The 23,352-nt window shown below is 39.9% G+C and overlaps 2 protein-coding genes and 1 long non-coding RNA gene across 4 annotated transcripts; all 3 read left to right on the top strand.

The window, feature by feature from the left end:
- The first annotated feature begins 5,478 nt into the window (after positions 1 to 5,478).
- On the top strand, positions 5,479 to 9,202 carry LOC139656961 (C-type mannose receptor 2-like). The gene is made up of 3 exons (XM_071534618.1): positions 5,479 to 5,511; positions 7,787 to 8,120; positions 8,820 to 9,202. The coding sequence occupies exons 1-3, from the start codon at positions 5,479 to 5,481 to the stop codon at positions 9,200 to 9,202; spliced, it is 750 nt and encodes a 249-aa protein (XP_071390719.1).
- Positions 9,203 to 9,666: 464 nt separating this feature from the next.
- Positions 9,667 to 10,930, top strand: LOC139656958 (uncharacterized). The gene is made up of 3 exons (XR_011696164.1): positions 9,667 to 9,754; positions 10,299 to 10,413; positions 10,806 to 10,930. It is a non-coding gene; the product is annotated as an uncharacterized lncRNA (long non-coding RNA).
- Positions 10,931 to 13,429: 2,499 nt separating this feature from the next.
- Positions 13,430 to 18,441, top strand: LOC139656963 (sterile alpha motif domain-containing protein 9-like). 2 transcript variants are annotated; one of them, XM_071534619.1, is made up of 2 exons: positions 13,430 to 13,500; positions 14,195 to 18,441. In XM_071534619.1, exon 2 carries the CDS (start codon positions 14,298 to 14,300, stop codon positions 16,452 to 16,454), a length of 2,157 nt encoding a protein of 718 aa, XP_071390720.1. In that variant the 5' UTR covers positions 13,430 to 13,500; positions 14,195 to 14,297; the 3' UTR covers positions 16,455 to 18,441. The 2 variants fall into 2 exon arrangements, with proteins under 2 accessions (XP_071390720.1, XP_071390721.1); XM_071534620.1 differs by lacking the exon at positions 13,430 to 13,500 and adding an exon at positions 13,922 to 13,989.
- The last annotated feature ends 4,911 nt before the right edge of the window (positions 18,442 to 23,352 follow it).

Genomic DNA, 23,352 nt, shown 5'->3' with positions numbered 1-23,352 from the left:
TTTCTTCTTTTTCATTTGAAGTGCTTTTTGAATAGCAACTTGTGAATTTCGATGTTTGTGACCAAGTGATTTATTTTTTTTTTCTTCTCTGGATTTCAGTAGGCAATGGACTGCCATGTTAGCGATTGTGTGGTAGGTTTGTCAGTAGTTTGGCAGTAGGGTTGCCCATGCGTATCCATAAACATCACAAAAAAAAAAAAGATTAATCTGCCTGATGCTCTAGATGCCCCTGGTTAAAGCTTCAGTTAAATTAACCTTGTGTCAGAAAATGTTTTGCATCTGGTTGTTGACCGGATTTTCTTTTTGCTGTGTGTCCATTCTGTTCTGATTCAGCTCGTGTCAAAGTCAAAATGTGGCGTAGAGTATCTATCTTTGATTGTGCTGCACCCCTCACGCATTTTTTTTTTTTCTTTTCCCTTCATGTTGTGATACACAGTAATCACTTCCTGGTAACCTTGGTAACCCTGGCATAGCCCTTCTGACTTCATCCCCATGCAGATTATTCTTCTCTGACGTTTTTGCATACATGTACTGTAAAAAGTCCAACCACAATGCTCTTTGTGATTCTATGTTTATCTGATCATTTAAAAAAAAAAACATATATATATACAGTATATATGATATATGTTTGCCGTTGCTTAGCGTTTTTCTGTAGCCATTGGCACATAATATATCAACATATCAGTCGCAAATGATGTCAAATTGGGATTTCCATGTACCAAGTACATATCAACTTAGTAAATGCTGCAAAGTATAAAACTACTAAAACATATATGTATTTATGATGAATACCTGAGTATAACCAAGACATAGATATAGATAAGCATAAAATGAAGAGGCGTATATTGTGTAAAGGTATACAGCATGTAATGCTTACAGTCAATTAAAATTCATACATACTAGAGTATCATTTTCCCTTAAGGATAAGACTGTGTGGGGTTTTTTGTTTTGTTTTTTCTGATTAGGTTGTAAATATGTATTTTGAATATATATCAGTGTTTGTTTTGAAATTGATTAATTTATTTAATGCCTATATATTGTTGTTTTTACGTATCCTGATTATGTTTACTAACTGGAAACAAATCAAGGGGATGAAAATGTGTTGCTTCTCTAATGTTCAATTGATACTACACAGACCATGCATCAACACTTTTATATTTCATGTTATTCTCTTCACTTATGTTTTACAGTTTCAGCTTGGGCTGATGATTTTAAAAAAAACAACACAAGAGAACCTTGATCTTCATTTCATTATGTTATTACTTATATGTAACATATTATTATGTTTTATTGTGTTGTGCTTTGATCAGATGTGTCGTGGTCACTTCTTGTAAAATGATTTATTCAGAGAGTTTCCAAATCATGACAAAAGATGAAAGCAGTCACTGAATCATAATCTGCTATTCGTACGTATGCGACATGTCACTTCCACATCGCACCAAGAGCAGGAAACTGAGAGAGGAGAGAGTCTTAAAGTGTGTGTTAGGGTCATTTCATATTCTATAGGAAATAAATATTGTTTGTCCTGCAAGTTTTGATCCCCATTTACAGTACAATGCAGCCTTGTGGGAATAATTGGGAATCACCTTTTAGGTTTTTGACCTTAGTTTCTGATCTCACAACTATAGGTCATTATTGTTTTTAATCACAGTACTTACAGTATTTATTACCAGATCTTTGCCAGTGTTTTCATGAAAATAATGTTCTTATTGTACCTATTTGGTATAAAAACTAATATCAAAACCTGCAATTGGCAACCCTCACCTGGACAATAAGCAGTCACTGTAGTTGTTCATTTCATTGTTTCTTTTTAGATATAGTTCTATAGATATAAAAGGAGTTAATGAGTGGATTAAGGGCATATGGATGGAGAGATAGAGTCGAAAGGTAACTACTGTCAGTATCAGTGCTGGGTAGAGTAGTGAAGGTAGTGAAGAATAGTTTGGGGGTTGTAGCTCGGTGGAGAGAGTAGCTGTTAAAGATAAAATCAGAGGTGTGACCAGGAGTGTAAATGTGATGCACCTGCAGGAGCTGATGGTCTCCATTTTGGAAACAACTCCGGTGTGTATTATACAGGATGCCACGCCTCTGTGTCTCGTTTTGAATGTGGCAGGTCTTGCACAGAATGCTGTACAATTTGGAGATGTAGTTGACGAAAAGGTTTTTTTGTGTGGTTGGGAAGTCATGATGTGAGAATGCTGAATGTCTGGTTGGAGAAAACATTTGTGGCAGAAAATGTGTGGCATTTATTATTTCTTTGTTACCTTTTGCACCTTTTTAACCAAGAGGAAGAGTGCGTGTCGGAATGAGAATTATTAAACGTTCCTGAAAACTGTGCACAAGCTTGTTAACCACAGCTGTTCACACCCCTCTAGAGCTACACAGCAAAAATGTGAAGGTTTTTCTTTTTTTTTGGGGAGGAGGGGAGAAATAAAGTTTACATTTTATGCACAAAAAAGCAAGCTTTCACGTCGGAGGTAAAAGTGCCAACTTCTTTTCAGTTGCAAACTGCTGGGGGGGAGAGACTTGAAATCATGATATGCTTGACATTAAGGAATCTCTCGTGATATTTGTATTGAACAATCTCTATTTCAGATGGTCACAGGAATCTAAAGGTGGCTCTGGCCAGGTCGGCCATTTACTAAAATGTGTGCATTCTTTGCAGTAGTAGACAATAGAGGCTATTTTGAAGTGTTGTGTTTTCAACGCTAAGGTTAATCTGATCATTGTTACTGGAGTGGTGTGATTTGTCACTGTGAGTGGAGGTTTAGCGTAAGGTTGAAAAACATTCCTGTGCTTTGGTTTAGGATTAGTCTAGTCTGTAGGCATCTAACGATTTGATTTAACACCGAGCGACTTTGTAGATTAGAGGAGATTTCTACAGAGGTTTCGGAGAGCACTGGAAGAGTTTCATTCCAAAATAAGACACCAAAAATTTTAAAATAATTGACGAAAATGATTTGCTGGCATATTATGGGCCAATATTAAAGTTATAAGACCTTTACTTACAAAAAAGTTGTGCTTTTGTATATGCAATATTTTGGAATGAAACCCTTCATTATCAGCTGCTAATTTGGCTGAATATGAATAAAGGTGGTGATCCACTAGTCAAAATCTTTGGCCAGTGTAGACAGGCAACATTCACAACTAGAGGCAAGAACAAGTACAGTGTCAAAAATTGATTCAAATGTTTCCCAGCAACAACATGTTCCTGTGCAATTAAATCAACATTGCTGAGGCAACTTCTTCCGCACTGCTGCCCATTAGAGTTGCCCAAAAAATTGCCCTGTATATCACTGCCTTAAGGATCAGTTAGTGGGTTGTTTTCTCTATATGTCTCTGTGTCATTTTGTAAAGTGTTTAGATCTCGTAGCGAGTGACTAGTTTGGTCGGGCTACTGTTGTTCCATACATTCAGTCCAGTCCATCATATCAGTCAAGAGTTGCTGCCCATATACAAACGTGGTAAAAAAAAAAAAAACAGTGAGATGGACACTGGTCAAGTGATGGACACACATTTGAAGTTGGTTTGAGACGATTAGGTGATCCAACTCTGTCCCTACGACAAATGATTGGTGTCATTCTGAAAACGAGAGAAAAGCAGCAGGGGTGACACTGTGTTTAACCGTGCAGCGAAGAGTGTCATTACATCACTACATCCACTTTTAAGTTTGTTACACACAGCACATAACATAACCCCACCGGATGCCATGGGCTCAATGCTGTTAGAAACTTTTGCTAAGGTTTTCCTCTCACGGGGTAAGAAGTAATTCAGGATTTATTTTGCAATGACTGCAACAAAATACGGTATTAGGATGTGTATTGTTAAACAAGTACCTACAGGTGTGGCTTTTTGTCATGATTTAAATGAGACTGAACTGAAATGATGCCATTTTGTCATTGTGCTAAAATGAATATAAATATTATATTATATATTAAAATATATTTGCTAACCTACTGTGTTGCCTGAAGTGCCTTTTTTTCCAAATGTGGTGGAGAGGGGGAGCAGGTATGTGTCTCTGTTGCTAAACCCAATGATGATAACAACAAATTATTATCATAATAGTAGTAGCAACAGCCTGCATTTACACTGTAAATTTAAGAATTACTCAATGGTGAGATGATTTAATTCGCCATGGATTTCAGTAGAGTAAACTCAGCTGGATGTAGGAATGAAAAGTTGAAGGCAAGAACCACAGTGCATTTCCCAACTGACAGTCTGGGTAGCATGAATACATCTGAAGGTTCTCATGTTACCTAAATACGTGTTTACCTTGCTTTACTACAAGATCTGAGTTTGTGACTTGGGTAGTGAAGGATCAGCCTGATCCGAGCCAAACGCACTGATTCATTTCCACTAAGATGAAACCTGAGGAACAGCATTTTTAAACACCACAAGGAAGCAATTGGTAGTGAGACAAAGTATTGTTGGCTTTGGCTTTGGGATTAAAGAAAACAATGAAATGGAGTTTGGTGTCACTTCATCATCAAGCATCACCTGTTTTTTCGACTGTTTACACAGTTGAGAGAGTTAACTTGCAATGACTGTAAGATAGTACTTTATTTGCATGGCCTCATGTCTAACTCTAAGAGCAGCACAGACCCTGAACTCTTTTAAGTCAGGCCTAAAAACCTTTTTATTCATGAAGGCTTTTTCATGTTAACTTTTGTTTAGTGATTATTTTCTTAGTTTTTGTTTTATGTTTTGTTTTTAACTCTGTAGCACTTTGAGATTCACTGTGAATGAAAAGTACAGTACAAATAAAATGCATCATTTTTAGTAGTAGTATTATTATCATGTCATCCACCTATCATAGATTAAAAGATGGTGTTATGGCTATGGCTGCTGCACCCTTTACTGGAAATGCTTATAAGTACATCATAAACGTTTTCCAGTAAAGGGTGTAGCACAGGAAATACCTGGGCAAGTCAAGTTTTCTATCGCTCTTCATCACAAAGCATGTGCCAGAGGACTTTACAGAGAGCGAGCCTAGATCTAATTAATCAACAATCACAAACAATATGCTGCAATGCAGTATGCCACAAAACATAACACAAGGAAACGAAACAAAGCACAAGTCACAACATAACATGTTAGAAAGACATAACAGGCCTACCTAACCCCTACCAGACACCACCAACCTTAGACCCTCAGTGAAGACAAGGAAAAACCTATAGGGCCAAAAAAAAAAAGAAAGAAACCTTAAATTTGATCATAACTACAGGAATCATTTGTCACAAAGTCACCTTCCAACAGAGAAAGAAACAATGGGAAAATGCCAGAGAGATGCATAATATCCTCATCCTCTCTAGGAAAAAATCTACATGCACTCACTTTTTCTTTAAATGTAGTATCTTTTTAGTGGGTAAGATTTTATAAAATAACTTAAAGGCCCACAGGCGAGTAGAAGAAGATGTATTATACATGTAAACAAGCTCTTTAACCAAAGGATGTGAACATTAATAAGTTCTTCCCAAAATGTCTGACAGCGGTGGTGGAGAGGGGGAGCAGGTATGAGTCTCTGTTACTAAACCCAATGATGATAACAACAAATCATTATTAGTAGTATTAGTAGCAGCGGCCTGCATTTTCACTGTAAATTTGAGAATTACTCAATGGTAAGATGATTTAATTCACCATGGATTTCAGTAGAGTAAACTCAGCTGGATGTAGGAATGAAAAGTTGAAGGCAAGAACCACAGTGCATTTCCCAACTGACAGTCTGGGTAGCATGAATACATCTGAAGGTTCTCATGTTACCTAAATACGTGTTTACCTTGCTTTACTACAAGATCTGAGTTTGTGACTTGGGTAGTGAAGGATCAGCCTGATCCGAGCCAAACGCACTGATTCATTTCCACTAAGATGAAACCTGAGGAACAGCATTTTTAAACACCACAGGGAAGCAATTGGTAGTGAGACAAAGTATTGTTGGCTTTGGCCGTGGGATTAAAGAAAACAATGAAATGGAGGTTGGTGTCACTTCATCATCAAGCATCACCTGTTTGTTTGTTTTTTACTGTTTTCACAGTTGAGAGAGTTAACTTGCAATGACTGTAAGATAGTACTTTATTTGCATGGCCTCATGTCTAACTCTAAGAGCAGCACAGACCCTGAACTCTTTTAAGTCAGGCCTAAAAACCTTTTTATTCATGAAGGCTTTTTCATGTTAACTTTTGTTTAGTGATTATTTTCTTTGTTTTTGTTTTATGTTTTGTTTTTAACTCTGTAGCACTTTGAGATTCACTGTGAATGAAAAGTACAGTACAAATAAAATGCATCATTATTAGTAGTAGTATTATTATCATGTCATCCACCTATCATAGATCAAAAGATGGTGTTATGGCTATGGCTGCTACACCCTTTACTGGAAATGCTTATAAGTACATCATAAACGTTTTCCAGTAAAGGGTGTAGCACAGGAAATACCTGGGCAAGTCAAGTTTTCTATCGCTCTTCATCACAAAGCATGTGCCAGAGGACTTTACAGAGAGCGAGCCTAGATCTAATTAATCAACAATCACAAACAATATGCTGCAATGCAGTATGCCACAAAACATAACACAAGGAAACGAAACAAAGCACAAGTCACAACATAACATGTTAGAAAGACATAACAGGCCTACCTAACCCCTACCAGACACCACCAACCTTAGACCCTCAGTGAAGACAAGGAAAAACCTATAGGGCCAAAAAAAAAGAAAGAAACCTTAAATTTGATCATAACTACAGGAATCATTTGTCACAAAGTCACCTTTTAGTTATTTTAGTATAGACATCACCATTTGAAAAATTAACATGTTTTGCAACAAGAGGTCTCCAATAAATTGGCTTAAAACCATAAGATTTGTTGGTGAACTCCTCTTGAAGTTTTTGGCGAAAGAGAAACTGAAATTGTAACCATAACACCAGTGAATTTTGAAAGAATGGGCAGACATTAGACAAAAGTGGAGATATACATTGAATTAAGGGATTACTCAGCTAAAAGAAAGAAAAAAGTTGTCCATTAAAACAGTCTTTGCAGAATGGAAACGTTTGGCAGAGAACCAGTTTTGACTGGCCTTCAGTGTGTTATTCAGAGAATACAGGTGTTTTAGTTGTAAACCACCATTCTCATTTCTTCCTTTTTATTTTTTCAGGTTTGTTATTCCATATAAATCAAAATATTTTCTGTTCATAATATTTTACAAAAAGTATATGCTGAGGAGAGAGAAGAGACAAAAGACAACAAGCAAATTGTGGAATGAACAAATTTAACAGTGTAACTTTCCATACAGTGATAGATATTTTCCTTGACTAGAATTTTTTTATTTTTTTGTTTTTTGTCAATTCTCTTCTATTTACCGGGATGTAGATTCACCTTACATCAATTCGATCATGTATCCATTTGATTGAGGCACTGCAGGGCAATTCATGAATTGTATGTTTCATGAAACAAGTCTAAGAGGATAATGTTTTTCAGAATTTGGCTTCAAACTTGATACAATAGGAATAATCAAGTTTCTTAGTAAGTTCTGCCAAATAATTTATTTCTGAGTTAATATGGAAAGTCATTTCATAAAATGCTGATTTTGATTTCAGACCATGAACCTTTAGACCCTTAATAGCTGTGCTATTCCTTATTTTAAATGCTACTATTTCCATAACTATGATGAATAAATATACTGATAGCAGACATCCTTGCCTAACCCCTTTTGGAAGCTTATAGCTTGCTGAAATATAGCCATTGGTAATAATCCTGCTTACAGGATTTTGATATATAGGACATATAATACCACCTCACCAGTACCACTTCATCAACCAGTCCTTGAGCTGGCCTGAAGCCCAGAGCTACTGCAGACTGAAGCACGCTGACCTGGCCACCGTAGACAACATGGACGACATGAACCGGCTGGCCGAGGCTCTGGGCGGCGATATAAAACCCAGCTGGATTGGGCTCGAGAGGCGAGGGCCCTTGCGGTGGCTGTGGTCCGACGGCAGCGGGAGCGCTCACTTCACCAACTGGAAAGAAGGTGAACCGAACGACGCAAAGGGCAGGGAGGGGTGTGGAGAGATCGCAGAGGAAGGGACGTGGAACGACCACGTGTGCGGGGGCGGCAGGTCTTTTGTGTGTTATGAACGTGAGTAGAAAACACACACAGCTTACTCAACTCTCTGCCTGCAAAGTTTGATTTGGGTTTTTGTGCAATAATAAAACACAGAAGTGAAGTGATAAAACAGATTAAACATAACAGATAAAGCAAAAAAATAAATACAAATTTGTTAAGGTGAGATCAAAACAAACAAACAATGTATTTAACATTATACAGTAAATTCTCTGTTGGGTTCATCTTTATGCAACAGATCCTCATTCACTAACACTGAATCACTACATTGGTTAATACAGCCAGAACTCACTATATTAGCTTTATGCAGGCTTAACACTAACTTAAAGGTGAATTCCACCAAAAGTGACTTTTAGTTTGTTATTGTACAAAAAGTGGACATTTTCCTAAAATTTCCATAAAATTTTCCTTTCAGCCATCTTCAGGCAAGGCGGCTATATGATGTCAGAGGATGTGGCTTTGCATGCATGTCCCTGCATCCCGAGAGCTTGTAACTCTAAAGCCATAAAACAACTAAACAAATCTGTTAGGGAAAATGTCTACTATTGATCTACTGATTCAGTGTCTTGCTCAACGGCACTTCGGCAGAGCAGATTCTTGCTGTTGCGGGGGGGCTTGAACCTGGGGATTTCAGTTGAAGAGCGGTCTACCGACTCACCTCACCACCCTGTTGCGGAATAAGAACCTCATATTCAATGTCTTGTGTCTTTGTAGGTAGGAGTGATGGCATGGTAAGGTATGTATTCTACTCAGGTGGAAGTTGGACCTGGGTGCAGGGTCAAGATATCTGCAGAAAGCAGCACACCGACCTGGCCCGCGTGAGGAATGGCCAGGAGAACGTGGTGATTAACAACTTGGCCGGGAACAACAAAGCGTGGATCGGCTTGTTCAAGGACTCCTGGACGTGGTCCGACGGAAGCGGCACCTCCTTCAGGTACTGGCTGAACGGCGGTCCTGACAATTACTTCGGAAACGAGAAGTGCGCTGCTGTCGCAATGTCGCTGCACGGGCGCTGGGACGACGCTCCGTGCGATCACAGGGCTCCGTTCGTCTGCCAGGGAGGTGAGTTACTGAAACAAGTGGCTTTGATCAAGTAGGGGTTATCAAAACTTAACCTTCTGCAGTTGTGGTTCAAGAAGAAGAGAAGTTGTTGACAGAGCACACAGGTTCGTTTACAGCAACGCCCTGCTTAGCATTCATACAGTCACACACACACCTTGAAATTGTCAAAAATAACCACAATCTTCTACCGTTTGCCATGCAGCAGCTCCACTAGAGCAGTTGGGGGTAATACCAGTGCAATGTTTTGTCTTTTTTACAAAGGTAATCCATCTTTTTAAATAACAAAAATTGTATTTTGTATTTTTTTCCTAACATTAATTTATAATGGAACAATCACTGCAGTTGCATCAAAAATAGTTCAAGACAATAGAAGCATCTGACTGGCAAATACATCGGTGGGTTTAGACTCTTTGTAGGCATTAATGGCGATAGGAAAAAAAAAAGTGCACTGAATTGAATCATCTGACTGTGTGGTTCTGTGTTGGGATGCTGCAGGTCTCAAAGCTAGGAAAATGGTGGTGAGGATGAAGATGAGCACCGGTGTGGATCTCACTGACTCTACAGTCAGCGCCACACTACTACAAAAGGTCAGGAAGAAACAGAGAGAGAGTTGTTATGAGAGAGGAAGAGCTGTTAGGGCTACGGGGTTCATGATTCAATACAGCCACGATACGATGTAGTAAATAAAAAGTTCAATGACAACAAAGTCTGACTGTGCAGAATTATGTTTATTTCTGGGCCACAAATCTTTCTAGCAATGGCATTGGCTCGCTAGAATGTAAACAACAATTTAAAAATGTCATTACAAAATGTAAGTAATATAATTTGGATGGAGAACTTGTGAAACTGTGATGGGCAAGCGTCTCATTTGTGATTACTACAGCAGAATAAAACGGAGCTAATATATTCATTCATTCATTTTTCTGCCCCACGATACGCATTGTCACATTTTTGTATCGCAATATATTGAATTTCAATATATTGTCCGATCCCTAGTGGAGAAGCATTGGGGAACTGATAAAGGAGAGAGAGAGAGAGAGAAACAGTGACATGTTTTACATTTAGCTACAGGTACAACTGGAGAGTGTGACAGGAAGAGAGTTAAGTTTGTAATATTGGTGTTTGCTTCAGTTGGAGACAAGCCTGGGAAATCACAGAATGTCTGATTTCAAGCTGAGCTGGCGGAGTGACAAAGACGGACAGATCTTCCAACGCCAGGAGCAGCAGGGAGCGGCCGGGCGGCCAGGTGAGGGTCGACTATAGGAAAGAAACTTCTGAAATGTCGCGCTCAGCTCCGAACACACAAAGTGTCTCGTGTCGTATGGACCTTTCAGCACCAGCCTGCATCAGCTGACGTCCGGACGACACGCTGCTGCTTGAATAAACAAGAAGAGATGGTTTTTCCTCATTATATCTTGTCTCACCAGAGAAAGCCCACTATCCCAACAGTAATATGATAAAGTTAGGACACAAAAATATAAAACATTACATACATTGGTTAGGAACAAGCTAAAAACCTGAATCGTCCTGGTAAACTTGCTTGGTTAAATAAGACTTCAAATTTGCATCGTTTTGTTTAAAGTAAAAGGCCTTTTTCCCCCCTAGACTTTAACTCTAAGACTCTTTTTGTCATTACAGGATGCTAATTTCCCTACAACTGGTGGAGTTGAAGAGAAACTGAAGAATGATGGATTGAGAGCAATAAAATAAACATGTACCTTGTCACCTCACCTGTATGTGTAATTATTAATTTTGTGTTGCTCAATAAGAAATGTTGTAGGCTGTAACCTGTTGACTCTTTCAATAAGGTATTGTAAATGCTTTCTTCATCCTGGGCTGCATGGTACAGCGGTAGCCAAATACTGACAGGCCGTCCCATCACACACCATGTATAGCTAGAGGGTTTGCATATGCCCCAACTACATTTAACTCTCACATCCACATACTGGGCAAGAGAGGACACACTGATTGAATTTAATGTTTTTCATTCTCTTAAAGCCATTTTGATCTAAAGGCTTACGCTTAAATGCTTGGAATTGGTTTCTTAGACAAATATAAACAGTGAAGTTGATGTCTATGTATGAATTTCTTTCCAAAGCCTTTCGTTTCCATCAAGGCAAAGGGCGGCTACTGCATAATTCCATTTGTGTTATTTCATAGTTTTGATGTCTTTACTGTTATTCTAAGCTGTGGAAAATAGTAAAAATAAAAAAAATGTGGTGTGTCCAAACCTTTGACTGATGGTGCATTTGAAAAACAGACCCACTTCCAGTGAATAAAATATATTGCAAAGGGTTTTTCATTATTGACTGGTAGTTGAGTGTCAACAAATTGGTAGAATAGAGAAGAAAAAAAAAAATCCATCCTCATTGTCCCGACTGAGGAAACTTTTTCACAGCCGTTACAGTGTATTATAGTAATACAACCAATAACACACGGTCATAAGGCAGTCAACCCCCCCCCCCCCCACCCCCCCCACCCTTTTTTTTTTTTTTTTACTTTTACAGCCACAGGAAAAATCTCAGCTTGTCCAAGTGTTTGGTGAAGCTCACAAGGTGGGAAAACGCTGCACAGACCATTAATACCCAAATACAGTGATTCTCAACCTTTTTCATATCAAGTACTCCTAATTTAGTCCACATTAAGGCCACAGACCCCCATTTGATGAGATTTTGTCTCGGACCCAAATCTGAGAATATTTTATTGTTAGATATGATTTTGTCCAGAATCCCATGACTATCTGTATTGCAGGTAGAGAGATAACAGAAAAGCTATGATCAAAATAGTCATTCTCCTAAATTCTCTAATTGTGTTAACTTCTTGTGAATGAAATAATCAATTTGCTGGGGACCCCCTGGAACCCCCTCATGGTCCCCAGACCCCACGTTGAGAACCACTTCCCAAATACACCTGTGTAGTGGTGATAGGTGATAGGTATTAATGGTGTCTGATATCAATATAATTTAGAGTTAGCTTCAATGAGAATTAAGAACGGCACCAGATAACAGACAGCATCAACAGGTCTCATCTGAAGGAGTGAACTCTCGGCATGTTTAAATTTAAACCCACACACTGAACACAGGAGGTGACTTTATGCAGAATAATATATTTATTACTAAACTAAAGCACACTCAATAATCAGGTAAATACAAGTGAATATAGTACAGTATATACAAGAGGTATACCTATGAATTGTGATGAATCAATGGCAATAGGAATAAATGATCATGTGAGTATACAATACTGATAATTAAACCAATATTTTAGCAGACACAATCATGGAAGATGAGCAGTGGAAGACATGAGTCGGCAAGATAGGAATGAAGGGGCAACAGTATAACTATCTGGAAAACTGACTCAAATGAATCTTTGAATAACTGAATGGTTAGGCTACTATAACCATAGGGAGCCGTAATAAAGTGTGTGATATGTGTGTGAAGTGTGAATGTAATGGAATAGCTATGTGTGATGTATGATATGATGCCCAGCGGACAATGATCAGTACATACGACACCAGCGGAGGTCCGGAGGGAGATGAAGCACGCTGAAGCCGGGAGGCTGTGAGGAGTCTCGGCTCGACGAGGTGCTGGAGGATGAAGATCCGACGTCTGTTCAGTTGATCTCAGCAGGCAGCAGAGTGAAGCACGCAGGCTGGAGCACGCAGGCTGCTGGACAGGCTGTGGGTCTCTCAAGGCTAACGCCGACCCACTCTGGAGGTTCCGATGATTCTTCAGAGTTAAACTCAGCAGGATAGCTGATAGTGAGGTTGTAGCAGGCAGGACACACAGACACACGTGCTGGTGTGTGTGTGTATTTGTCAGGCAGATAGGCAGGCAGCAAGGCAATCTTCACTGTTTCAGATGAAACAGGCTTCTACTTGGCTTGATGATGATGATGCAGTTGAGTCCGTCTTTGGAGACAAACTTTGGAACAAAGTTGTTGTCAGACTCCGTTAGCACACGTGTCGCGACCACGTAAAGTGCATGAAATCCGCATTGGAAATGTGTGTGTTTGGTTTTGTTGTGATCAGTTGAGGGGTGTGTGCGTGGGCTGGCATGTCTAGTTTTACGGCTCATTACATATGCATGAAACCCTAATTTTGGTTCCCAGATCTATGGCGATGGGTAAATGGCATCTCATCTTTCAAGAGTCTTGCTGAATCACTAAGGAAGCCTGTTCTCTGGATGCACAAGGATGAAGGAGTGGCTCCTGGCAGCCTATAAATAAAACCCTCAGGCCCTTGTGCCATCCACTCACCTATTGGAACCAAAACAGGTAACAACAGGATACACATCAACAGTCTTTGTTTTTTCAACTTGACTTGTTTAAGGAGGTAATTATTTTGTTCTATATAATTTTGAGGGCTACCAATACAAAGATAAATGTTTAGAGCAAAAATGACACAAAAATGATATATGCTATGATGTGATGCCTAGCGTTGGTACTGGAGCCTCCATTAATCTGTCAATCTAATCGTTAATCTGTCAGATACATTACTACATGCTGAGTATGGAGATTAAGGTAAAGCGGTGAAAGATGATCTCATTTACACTTTGTCATCTTCGTGGTGAACGAGGTGCTGCTGCTGAAACAGAAGAATCTTTGCCAAATCTTTCCTTTTTTTACTTGAGTAGAAGGTTATGTGAACCTTAATAGTTGAGGAAGTTTCACAACCTTTCAAAACCAATTCCAAAATCTGAAAAGGTGTCATTTTTTTTCTAAATTCCTGGAATCTTGTCTTTTCAGAGATTCAAGGTTTTTATCTGCAGCTGTATTTTCTCAATTCTATGGATTTTCAAAGGCTCTTAAACCCTGACAAACAGTAAGATTTATTCGAAGTATATCAGTTTTGTCCTCATGACACTGGTCAGAGCAATATATTAGGCAAGTAACTGGGCTACATCATGAATATTGACGCAGATGTAATCCTGGCACCTTCATCTGTGGGCAACAATATTAATGTGAGGGATTAAATATTTTGTAGTTCGAGATTAAATGATTAACATGGTCTCTTATTGCCTGTACAGGTGTATGACACTTGAGTATTGGATTACATCATCTCAGCAGAACAAAAGAGGAAAAACAGGTTCGCCAATGTCCAACTCAAAGTCAAAATAACAGCTCATCACCATGGCATCTAGGACAACAGGACTTTTGGTGGATGGCAGCGGAAGTGAATACCTTTCAGATGATGATGAGGATTTAACAGCTGAAGAAGTTTTGGATAAGTACTGGCACCCATTTGTTGAAGGGATTTCCCAGTATGTGAAATCAAACAAAAACTCCAAAAACACAAAGCTATTCTCTCTTTTGGCGTTGCTAAAAGCGTATGCTCCTGAGTCCTACCTACCGATGTCACAGTGTCAGGAGATCCTTGGGCCTCCAGATCCCATCCATGGAGGCCCACCCTTTGAAAAAAGAATGGAGCCTTTTACCGCTTTTATCAAAACATTCACTCCAAGCACCGGAGGCGACCTGCACGTATGTATAATTCACACAGAAATTGCACAGGCCTCTGTACAGCTGCTGGCTGTCTTAAAAGTCTCCAGGAGTGCCTTGGTGAAGGAATGTATGTCTACTCTTTCTGGAGATGAGGCACAACCACATGTAATCCAGCTCATCAAAGATTTGCTGACTAAGAGGGAAATGGGAGAGAACTGTAAGAAGAAGTTCTCAAGGTTGATTGAGGACATACGAGATAAAGAAAACTTTTGCAGCGCTGTCTCTGTTTTGACAACCGCATCAGGTCAATTCAAGACATACCACATTTTCCCTCAAACACTTGCACGTCTCTACTACATTACAAAGGAGAGCAACTGTTATGTAAAAGCCCAAGAATGGGCGAAGCGAGCCATAGGAATAGCACCCAAAAACTCCTATGTGGCTGACACACTGGGGCAAGTTTACAAGAACAGTTTGTTGAGGGAAGCCCGGCAGGGGAAGAACGTGTTAACCAAGGGTGAGGAGGCCATCGAAGCATTTAAAGCTGTGGAGGAAAAAGCTGAGAAAGAGGTGGGGCCGGAAATGGGGGATACAGGTGTGGTGAGCTTTTCAAATACCTTCAACAACAGAGGCCTCTTTGGCTACATTCAAGTTGCAAAGATAGTCTTTGAGAACAACTGCAGCAGTCTCATCCCGAACCTAAAACCCGAAGTTGAAGACAAATTTGAGTTTTTTGAATGGTACCTGGCCTATTCCAAGCCTGACAAGGAAAGCTTAGAACCACCTTACTTCTGGAGGGACGTTGTACTTTGTTACGAACTGTACACCACAAAACGAGCAACTGAATCCACTAGCTTTCCGGGTCTGCTAGATTGTCTGTATCATGGCCTGCGTACATCAAAGGGAAGCCGTGCTGAGTTTCAAGAGGCTGAAAAAACAGTGTCTGATTTAGAAGCAATCCAAAATGAATTGAAAACAACCTACGAGGCAAATGATGCTGATGTCAAACAAGCTGAAAGGTACATCCTCTCCAACATCATCTTGAGCAACAAGGCGCCTGACTCCCCTGAGCTCCCCCCGGTGAAAGAACTCAAAATGATAATACACCGTTTCTTGGTCGAGGACGTGGGGCGCAGAAGCCCCGAGTTTTACCTTTTGGCTCTGCTGCTGTTTTGGCCTGAGGAACAGCCACTGACGGAGCAAGAAAAAGCGGATGAAGAGGATGAAGAAGTGGAGGAACAACAGGCTGCAGAGGACGATGGGTCAGAAGAAAAAACATGGGAGGATAAGGACAGTGATGAAGAAGAAGAAACAGGGGGAGAGACTGCACAACCTTCTCTTGACCTGCAAAAATATGTTACATTCCTGAAAGACCCATTTGAGAACAAATATGCCAAGTATCTCCGAGGCCGTTATCTCTTGCCACTGTTTTTTCTGGGAAGGGGCGGTGGACTGAGCAGATGGGTTCACAAATCAAGGTTGGATGCAATCTTGGGACAGAAGGTGAACACTAACCAACGAATGGGTGACAGAAATGAAAAAAAGAAAAGAAAAGACATGCAAGAACAGATCGATGAAATGTGGAGCAGTGGAGAAGTGTGGGAAATCCCAGAGATCCAAGAGATCCTTCTCCCGGTCAGGGGAGAGGCCTGCTTTCTCACCGCGCCACAAGAGAATCATGAACAGGAAGTGTTTGCATGTATCGGAGGGAAGAGAATCAAGGTGACAAAAGAGGATGGATCAGACATCGCGGGCAACAACTCGAACATACGAACAACACCGAACACAACGTTCATCTACCTTGGTTTCACCATTCAAGGTCCAGTGGCCTTCAATGTGAAATAACTGCAATAAAAATGCAATGCAACAATTTGCTTGATAACATGTGGGGTTTTACATGCAAAAAATAAAACTATACAAAGCAACCACAATTTAGCAGAATATGGGGAAAATATTAAGTATCGCATTTTGTTGCATGTTAACTTTAAACCTGGGGCCGAAACAAACACAGACACCAAACCATGAAAGGCTAACACTAAGGGTCCCAACAACATCCAAAATGTGTATCCAGATGTTTGATTGCATGAACAGATGTTACGGCCGTAGTGTGGTGATGTGTGCAGTGTGCCAGTTGGCAGCTTCCGAGCTGTGTGTTGGTTGTTATCAGCTAAACTCGAGTTGTGGTGTACCGGGGTCGGTAACTTTGGCTCCCTTCCAGAGGAAGCATGTTTATTAGTATTGTGTTTAGCCTTAGTTTAGTTTAACTGTTAACTTGTTGTTTCATTTATTGCTTTCTTTATTTTTTTTACGTAACAATAGAATTTAAATAAATCTTCTTATCAGAGTGAGAATTTTGTTTCGTTTATTGCTTTATTTTTTTTTACTGTATATTGTATATTGTACTGTATATTGTTAAATCAATAAATGTGTCTGTTTTATATTTGTGTAAACAAAGACGGAGATGAAAATACAGATACATACTAAACTGGGAAAAAGTAGGATTTTCAGAGTTTTAAGAATAAAATTCCTGTATTCCCTATATCCATTTTGCCTGTAACCTTTTATTTAATCATTAGCCTGTAATAATAGTAGTAGTAATATTAATATTAATAGTAATCCCAACACCCTGTAATATTATTACATGCAGATTTCACCTGTGCATGAAAATGGAGACTCATCTTTTGCCAGCTGGTTTAACGGTCATGCCTAGAAGGTATCCGCATTTTGCAGAGGAGAAAAGCCTTTCTTGACTACATGGCTGAACAAAGATAAAAAATGTAAAGGTAAAAGGTAAAGTAAGCCTCTATCTTCGGATCTTGGATCTTCTGAGGGATCTTATTTTTGTTTATTGCCCATTCCGAAGAGAACCTGTCATACATGTTTGTCCATTGGCAGAACCCACGCAACGCTTTCTCTTTTGTTGTGGTAATAATATAAATCACTTTACTAGCAAGGGTTGAAGTAGCTAATCTAGACCCCATAGCGCCCAAGAGCGGCCGTCATTTTAAAAGTATTTCCAGTGTATCAAAAACGGAAAATAAAGTTGCAAGCTTTGTATTATATATACTTTAAGTTGTCATCAATTAACCGGAACCGGAAACGGATATGGGGACGTTGAGATCTGTTTTTTTTCACGAGTTTGAACTGTTTTCCACTTGTAGAGCTGAAAATGGCTCCGCCGACTAAGCGCCCTCGTCTTTATAATCTTATGGAAGTGTTGTGAGAGCCATCCTGACCCACCATGCATAGTGGAAAGCGAGGAAGACATTGGGAGTTCAAGTTTTTTGATCGAAATCGCTTGTTCTTGTTCGATAAAACAAGACACAATCACCGTCACTAAACAGCGGGATCTACCCGGCTCTCACTGCCGGAGACGGGTGCTGTTTTCCGGAAGGCAGTGCGCCAAAGAGTCGGTAGGGAGGACGGACCGGTTTGCGGCGACTTTTCGATTTTTTGCCATATAAGTGTGACGACTATTGTTGTCTGATCTTATCTATTACATTGCTGTATGGTATGTTTTCTCTTGTATTTTGAAAGCCCATTGTGTTATCCAGTGAAGGATCTGTTTTGCTTTCGTACTCTGAATGTTGACACTAAGGAAGCAGACAGAGAGAAATATTGTGGACTACACAATCGTTGTAAAATTGACCTGAAGTTACTTTAAATTTCTCACTGAATGTTTTGATTGTTTGGCATAATAATATATTTATTTCATATGATGTACACCTAAGTAAAAATAGGGCGTGATTATAGGTTATGATTTGTTGACAGATGGAGAGAAATATTGTGGATCACATTCTCGTTGTAAAATTGACCTGGAGTTACGAATAAATTGCATCCGTCATTGAATATTTTGATTGTTTGGTATCATTACATTTATTTACTTCATATTATGTACACCTAAGTAAAAATAAATAGGATGTTATTATAGGCTATTATTTGCTCACTTTAAGATTTTACATTTTGTAACTACTTTTACTGTTTATAGTGACTATTGCAGTTATGATAGTCAAGTATCATCCAAAGGGGGAAAAAATGCTCTGTGTGTGAGCGAGATGGGATAAGTTGTGAAGTTATATTGTCATGTGTCATATTGTAGAAACTGATCAGTGCCTCCTCACATAAATAACTGACATCTTGAAGGGAGGTGGGGTTATAAGAGAGTACAGGTTTTGAGTGATAATGACTTGATTTGTCTGTCTCTAGGAATCTGAAAATTCCAGCAGTGAGGGAAGTGAAGAAGGAAGTCAGGTGTCAGTTGAAAATGAAGGAAATGAACAAGGAGAAGGGAGAGATACAGAGGATACAGTACAAGCAGAGCTCAGGGAGCTGAGGGAGAGTAGTGAGGCAAGAGAAGAAAGTGAGGAGAGTGAAATGAATGCAACTTGGGAAGGGAGGAGAAGGTTCAGAGGAGGGAGGGGAAGAGGAAAAGGACAAGGATGAGGAAGGGGGCAGGGCAGAGGCATAAGGAGAGGGCACCAGGGAGCTGCTAGGCCAACATATCCTTGGAGTTCAGATCAACCAAATCCTAATATTCAGCCCTGCACCACTGAGCCTGGACCTCAGACAACTCTAGGAGATGTATTTTGTTTATTTCTGCAACTTGTAGGTGCCTGTTTTTTCAGTGATTTGGTGTTTTACACAAATTTGTCAGCTGCAAATTCCTCTGCCTCATGGATTGAGACATGCAAGGAGGAAATGGCAGCTTTCATTGGGATAAACATCCTCATGGGTATCCATAAGCTCCCAGCACTGATTGACTGCGTCCATGGCAAGCCCTCTCTATTGATGAGACAATGATTAAATTTGATGGTAGACTGCTGTGGAAACAGTACATGCCCAAGAAGCCAGTGAAGTGGGGCATCAAGCTGTGGTGCCTTTGTGATAGCTTCAGTGGGCACTGCCTGGCATTCAGCATCTACACAGGGAAGGATGAGGCACAGGGACAGGCTGAACTCGGCTTAGGATATTCAGTTGTCATGAACCTAATGAGAGGCTATCTGCTGTCATACCACCACTTATATGCTGATAACTTTTTCTCCTCCATCTCTCTTGCAAGTGACCTATTGCAGGCTGACACTTATTACTGTGGTACCACTTAGGCCGAATAGAAAGGACTTTCCCAGGGCCATCACAAATGGGAAACTAATGAGAGGTGAGAGTATCAAGTGGTCAGCAGGAGATGTTATGATTTGCCGCTGGAAGGACAAACGGGATGTGTTTCTTGTAGGGGTGCAACGGATCACAAAACTCACGGTTCGGATCGCATCACGGTTTTGAGTCACGGATCGGATCATTTTTAGGATCAGCAAAGGGTTAAATGCACTTTAAAAGTAGGTAGGTAGCAGCACAAAGCAACAAGCACTTTAAAACGAATGTAGCACTTTAGGACTTTATTATATTATATATGTTTGAATGGTATAAATGTGATAACTGTTTTTGCTGTTCTTATTTTATATATTTTATTTACTTATGTATGTGTTTTTGTGTCTGTTCTAAGGAGCTGCACTGAGGCAAATTCCTATCAACTGTGTTGACATGGCAATAAAGTATTGAATTTAATTAATTTAAAAATGTGCTACTTTGGCTCTGATGCAGCCGCCTGTCTGTAGTCACCACTCTGTAGTCTCGCTCAATGTCCCGCCCACAGCACTATGTGATTGGTTACACGTCACGAGTAATAGCCTATAATATACTGTATCTAATTACACAAGGCCATTTTAGGACCTAGGCGAAAGAACTGTTTAGAGAAAACTGCTTTTATTGCTGGCACACTAAACATTTATGGTGTTACTTTGTAGATATTACAATACAATTGGCAATGATAGCAATGCTGTTGGACTTTAAAAGCAGTGTATATGGTTTGGCAGAGGCATATTTTGAGTTTTGGTATTGGGCTGGTTTTATTGGCCGTTGGGCTGGTTTTGATTGGCCAATGTGCTGGTTTTGTCATACAGACCTGGCAACCCTGCTTCCGCGGTTGTGCTCCACAGCTGTAGGCACTTGGATGCTACTTCCTCAAAGCTCAAACGTGCTTTCTTGATGTCATATTTCTTTATACAAGGTAAGTGACCAATGAATCATGTATAATCCAATATATCTTGTAGTGACCCCTTTTTGCTTATCAGTCAAGGGCACCTGGTTGCTGATGGTGAGGATGTTTCGACGTGTGTAAATGACATGTCCACTCCACTGCTTGATCCATTATAATCATAGTGCTGTTTATTGTTCACATTTTAAAGTCTACAGTTTCCAATACGAGCCAGACTTTTACCACTTTTCCAATAACTGTCTGCTTACCAATGCAGATGCAGATTTACCAGTTCAGAACGAAACAAACACCATTAAACGACACGCCACGCCACGCCATGTCACGCCACGGTCTAAAACTGTTTGCTTCCCTCCATCAGCCACACCTGAGTGCCTCACCTGGCTGATTATAAGACCTGTCACAGTTCACAGCAGGGATGCCCCAAGTGGTGGGAAGCTCACAGCACAAGTAAATAAACAAAATACAAATGAAACACATGCACAGAAATGGCTCTTACACACCGGCCCCTAATTGATTCTGTCAGAAGACAAAGCAATTCAAAATAAATTTTACATAAGGAGCCATTAAAATTACAACTGAAATTAGAACCATACAAAATTAAAATTTAACTGTCACTGACATAACAGTATAAATCATGAACTGTGTTTCTTTATTATGAAACATGGATATGGGACCTTTTTAGTTTTTTATTCAGTTGCTTCACAAAGAAGACATATCTTTGTCACTGGTCTCTCAAGCACACTGGTCTTGGTCTGGAGACGTACAGAACGAACCAGTCCTTTTTTATCATTGAATGTCTCCAGTATCCTTCCAAGTATCCAGGATCCACGAGGAGCTGTTGAATCAACAATAACAACAACATCTCCAGGTACAAAATTTCTCTTGTCTGTATTCCATTTTTGTCTTTCTTGAAGTAAAGGTAAGTACTCTTGAGTCCACCTCTTCCAGAAGAGATCAGCTAAGTACTGACTTTGTCTCCATCTTCTTTTTATGTACATGTCTCTTTTTTCAAAGAGTCCAGGCAGCAAAACTGGTTTCCCTTTCATTATCAGGATGTGATTCGGTGTTAATGGTTCAAGGTCATTTGGATCGTTGGACAACTTTGTTATAGGACGATCATTTAGTATGGCTTCCACTTCACATAACACTGTGTGAAGTCCTTCCTCATCCAGACATTGCTGACGAAGCACAGTGTTAAGAATTTTCCTGACCATACGTATGATACGTTCCCAGATGCCGCCATGATGGGATGCGGCAGGAGTGTTGAAAATCCATTTAATTCCTTCCTGTGCCATAGTTCTTTGAACTTTGTCATTATCCAATGAAGTCCAAGCTTTTCTGAGCTCCTTTTCGGCTCCCACAAAGTTAGTTCCGTTGTCTGATCGCATTGTAGAGACTTGTCCTCTACGGCAGATGAACCTCCTTAGAGCATTAATACAGGAGTCTGTATCAAGTGAATGGGCAATCTCCAGATGGACTGCTCTACTGGACATGCAAGTGAAAAGAACTCCATAGCGCTTTAGGATAGTGCGTCCTCTTTTCACGTCGATAGGACCAAAATAATCCACACCAACATGTGTGAATTGTGGGAAATCAGGAACAATTCTTTCAGTGGGGAGGTCTGCCATTTTTTGCTCACCTACCTTTCCTCTCATTAGTCTGCAGATGTAACATTTTGTTATTACTTTTCTCACTGCTGAATCAGCATTTGTGATCCAGTATCTTTTTCTCAGGTTGGACAGTACATGATTTTTGCCACCATGGCCCAGTTGTTCATGAATATGGTGGAGTATGAGACCTGATATATGTTGGTCTTTGGCCAGAAGGAGTGGGTGTTTTGTATCTTCAGGCATGGAAGATTTATTTAATCGTCCTCCAACTCTCAAAAGGCCTCCATCATAAATTGGGTCAAGTTTATAGATGTTGCTTTCCCTCTTTACGTTAGACTTTCCAGAGGAGAGTGCAGCGATCTCATCAGGAAATCTTTCCAACTGGCTGAAGCGAACAATGGAGGTTTCAGCTTCAGACAGGTCATCCACAGACAGTCTTTGGTCTCCAAAGGTGGCTTTAAATTTCTGCATCTCCACATCTGTTGACTGACCACTATCACCACTGGTGCGTGAAGAAAAAAGCTGCTTCCTTTTTTGACTCAAACTCAACAAGATCATTTTCAACTTGAGCATCCAACCTACTGCAATTTTCAATCTTTTCCAACTGGAAAAGTAAGTGATCAATTTTTGAGTGGCATTTGCAGCAGTTTCAGCTATAACTGCATTCACTGTGAAGTCCTTTTTAACTTCTGGGTCATCACCAATCTGTGAATCCACAGTCTGTACCAGCCACTCATTTTCCATTTTCCACAGAAATTTTGGACTTTCAATCCATCTTCCTTGAATCAAGTGTTCGATTTTCAGCCCCCTAGAGGCGTCGTCTGCTGGATTTTGACCAGTAGGAATGTAACTCCACTGTGAAATGTTTGAGGATTCTCTTATTATTGCTATCCTGTTAGCCACAAATGTTTGGAACCTTTTGTTCTCATTTTTGATGTATTTTAGTACTGATGTACTATCTGACCAGAATTGCGACTCCTTCAAAGGCAGCTGTAGCTCTGAACGTAGCATCTTATCCACTTTAACAGCAAGAACAGCAGCTGTTAATTCCAGGCGGGGAATAGTTATTTGTTTTAGAGGA

The sequence above is a fragment of the Centroberyx affinis genome, unplaced genomic scaffold (assembly GCF_046629955.1).
Source record: "Centroberyx affinis isolate AG114_WGS23_722 - 3 ecotype Tasmania unplaced genomic scaffold, CSIRO-AGI_Caff_v1 ptg002592l_1, whole genome shotgun sequence".
In the NCBI taxonomy this organism is placed as follows: domain Eukaryota; kingdom Metazoa; phylum Chordata; class Actinopteri; order Beryciformes; family Berycidae; genus Centroberyx; species Centroberyx affinis.
This window is presented reverse-complemented; position numbering and strand designations above follow the sequence as displayed.

Bases quoted from the DNA above. Each gene is read 5' to 3' on its own strand.
- LOC139656963 (XM_071534619.1), top strand. From the start codon at position 14,298: ATGGCATCTAGGACAACAGGACTTTTGGTGGATGGCAGCGGAAGTGAA.
- LOC139656961 (XM_071534618.1), top strand. From the start codon at position 5,479: ATGTCTGACAGCGGTGGTGGAGAGGGGGAGCAG. The intron at 5,512-7,786 runs GTATGAGTCTCT...CCACCTCACCAG, and splicing joins GTGGTGGAGAGGGGGAGCAG to TACCACTTCATCAACCAGTC. The intron at 8,121-8,819 runs GTGAGTAGAAAA...GTGTCTTTGTAG, and splicing joins GTCTTTTGTGTGTTATGAAC to GTAGGAGTGATGGCATGGTA.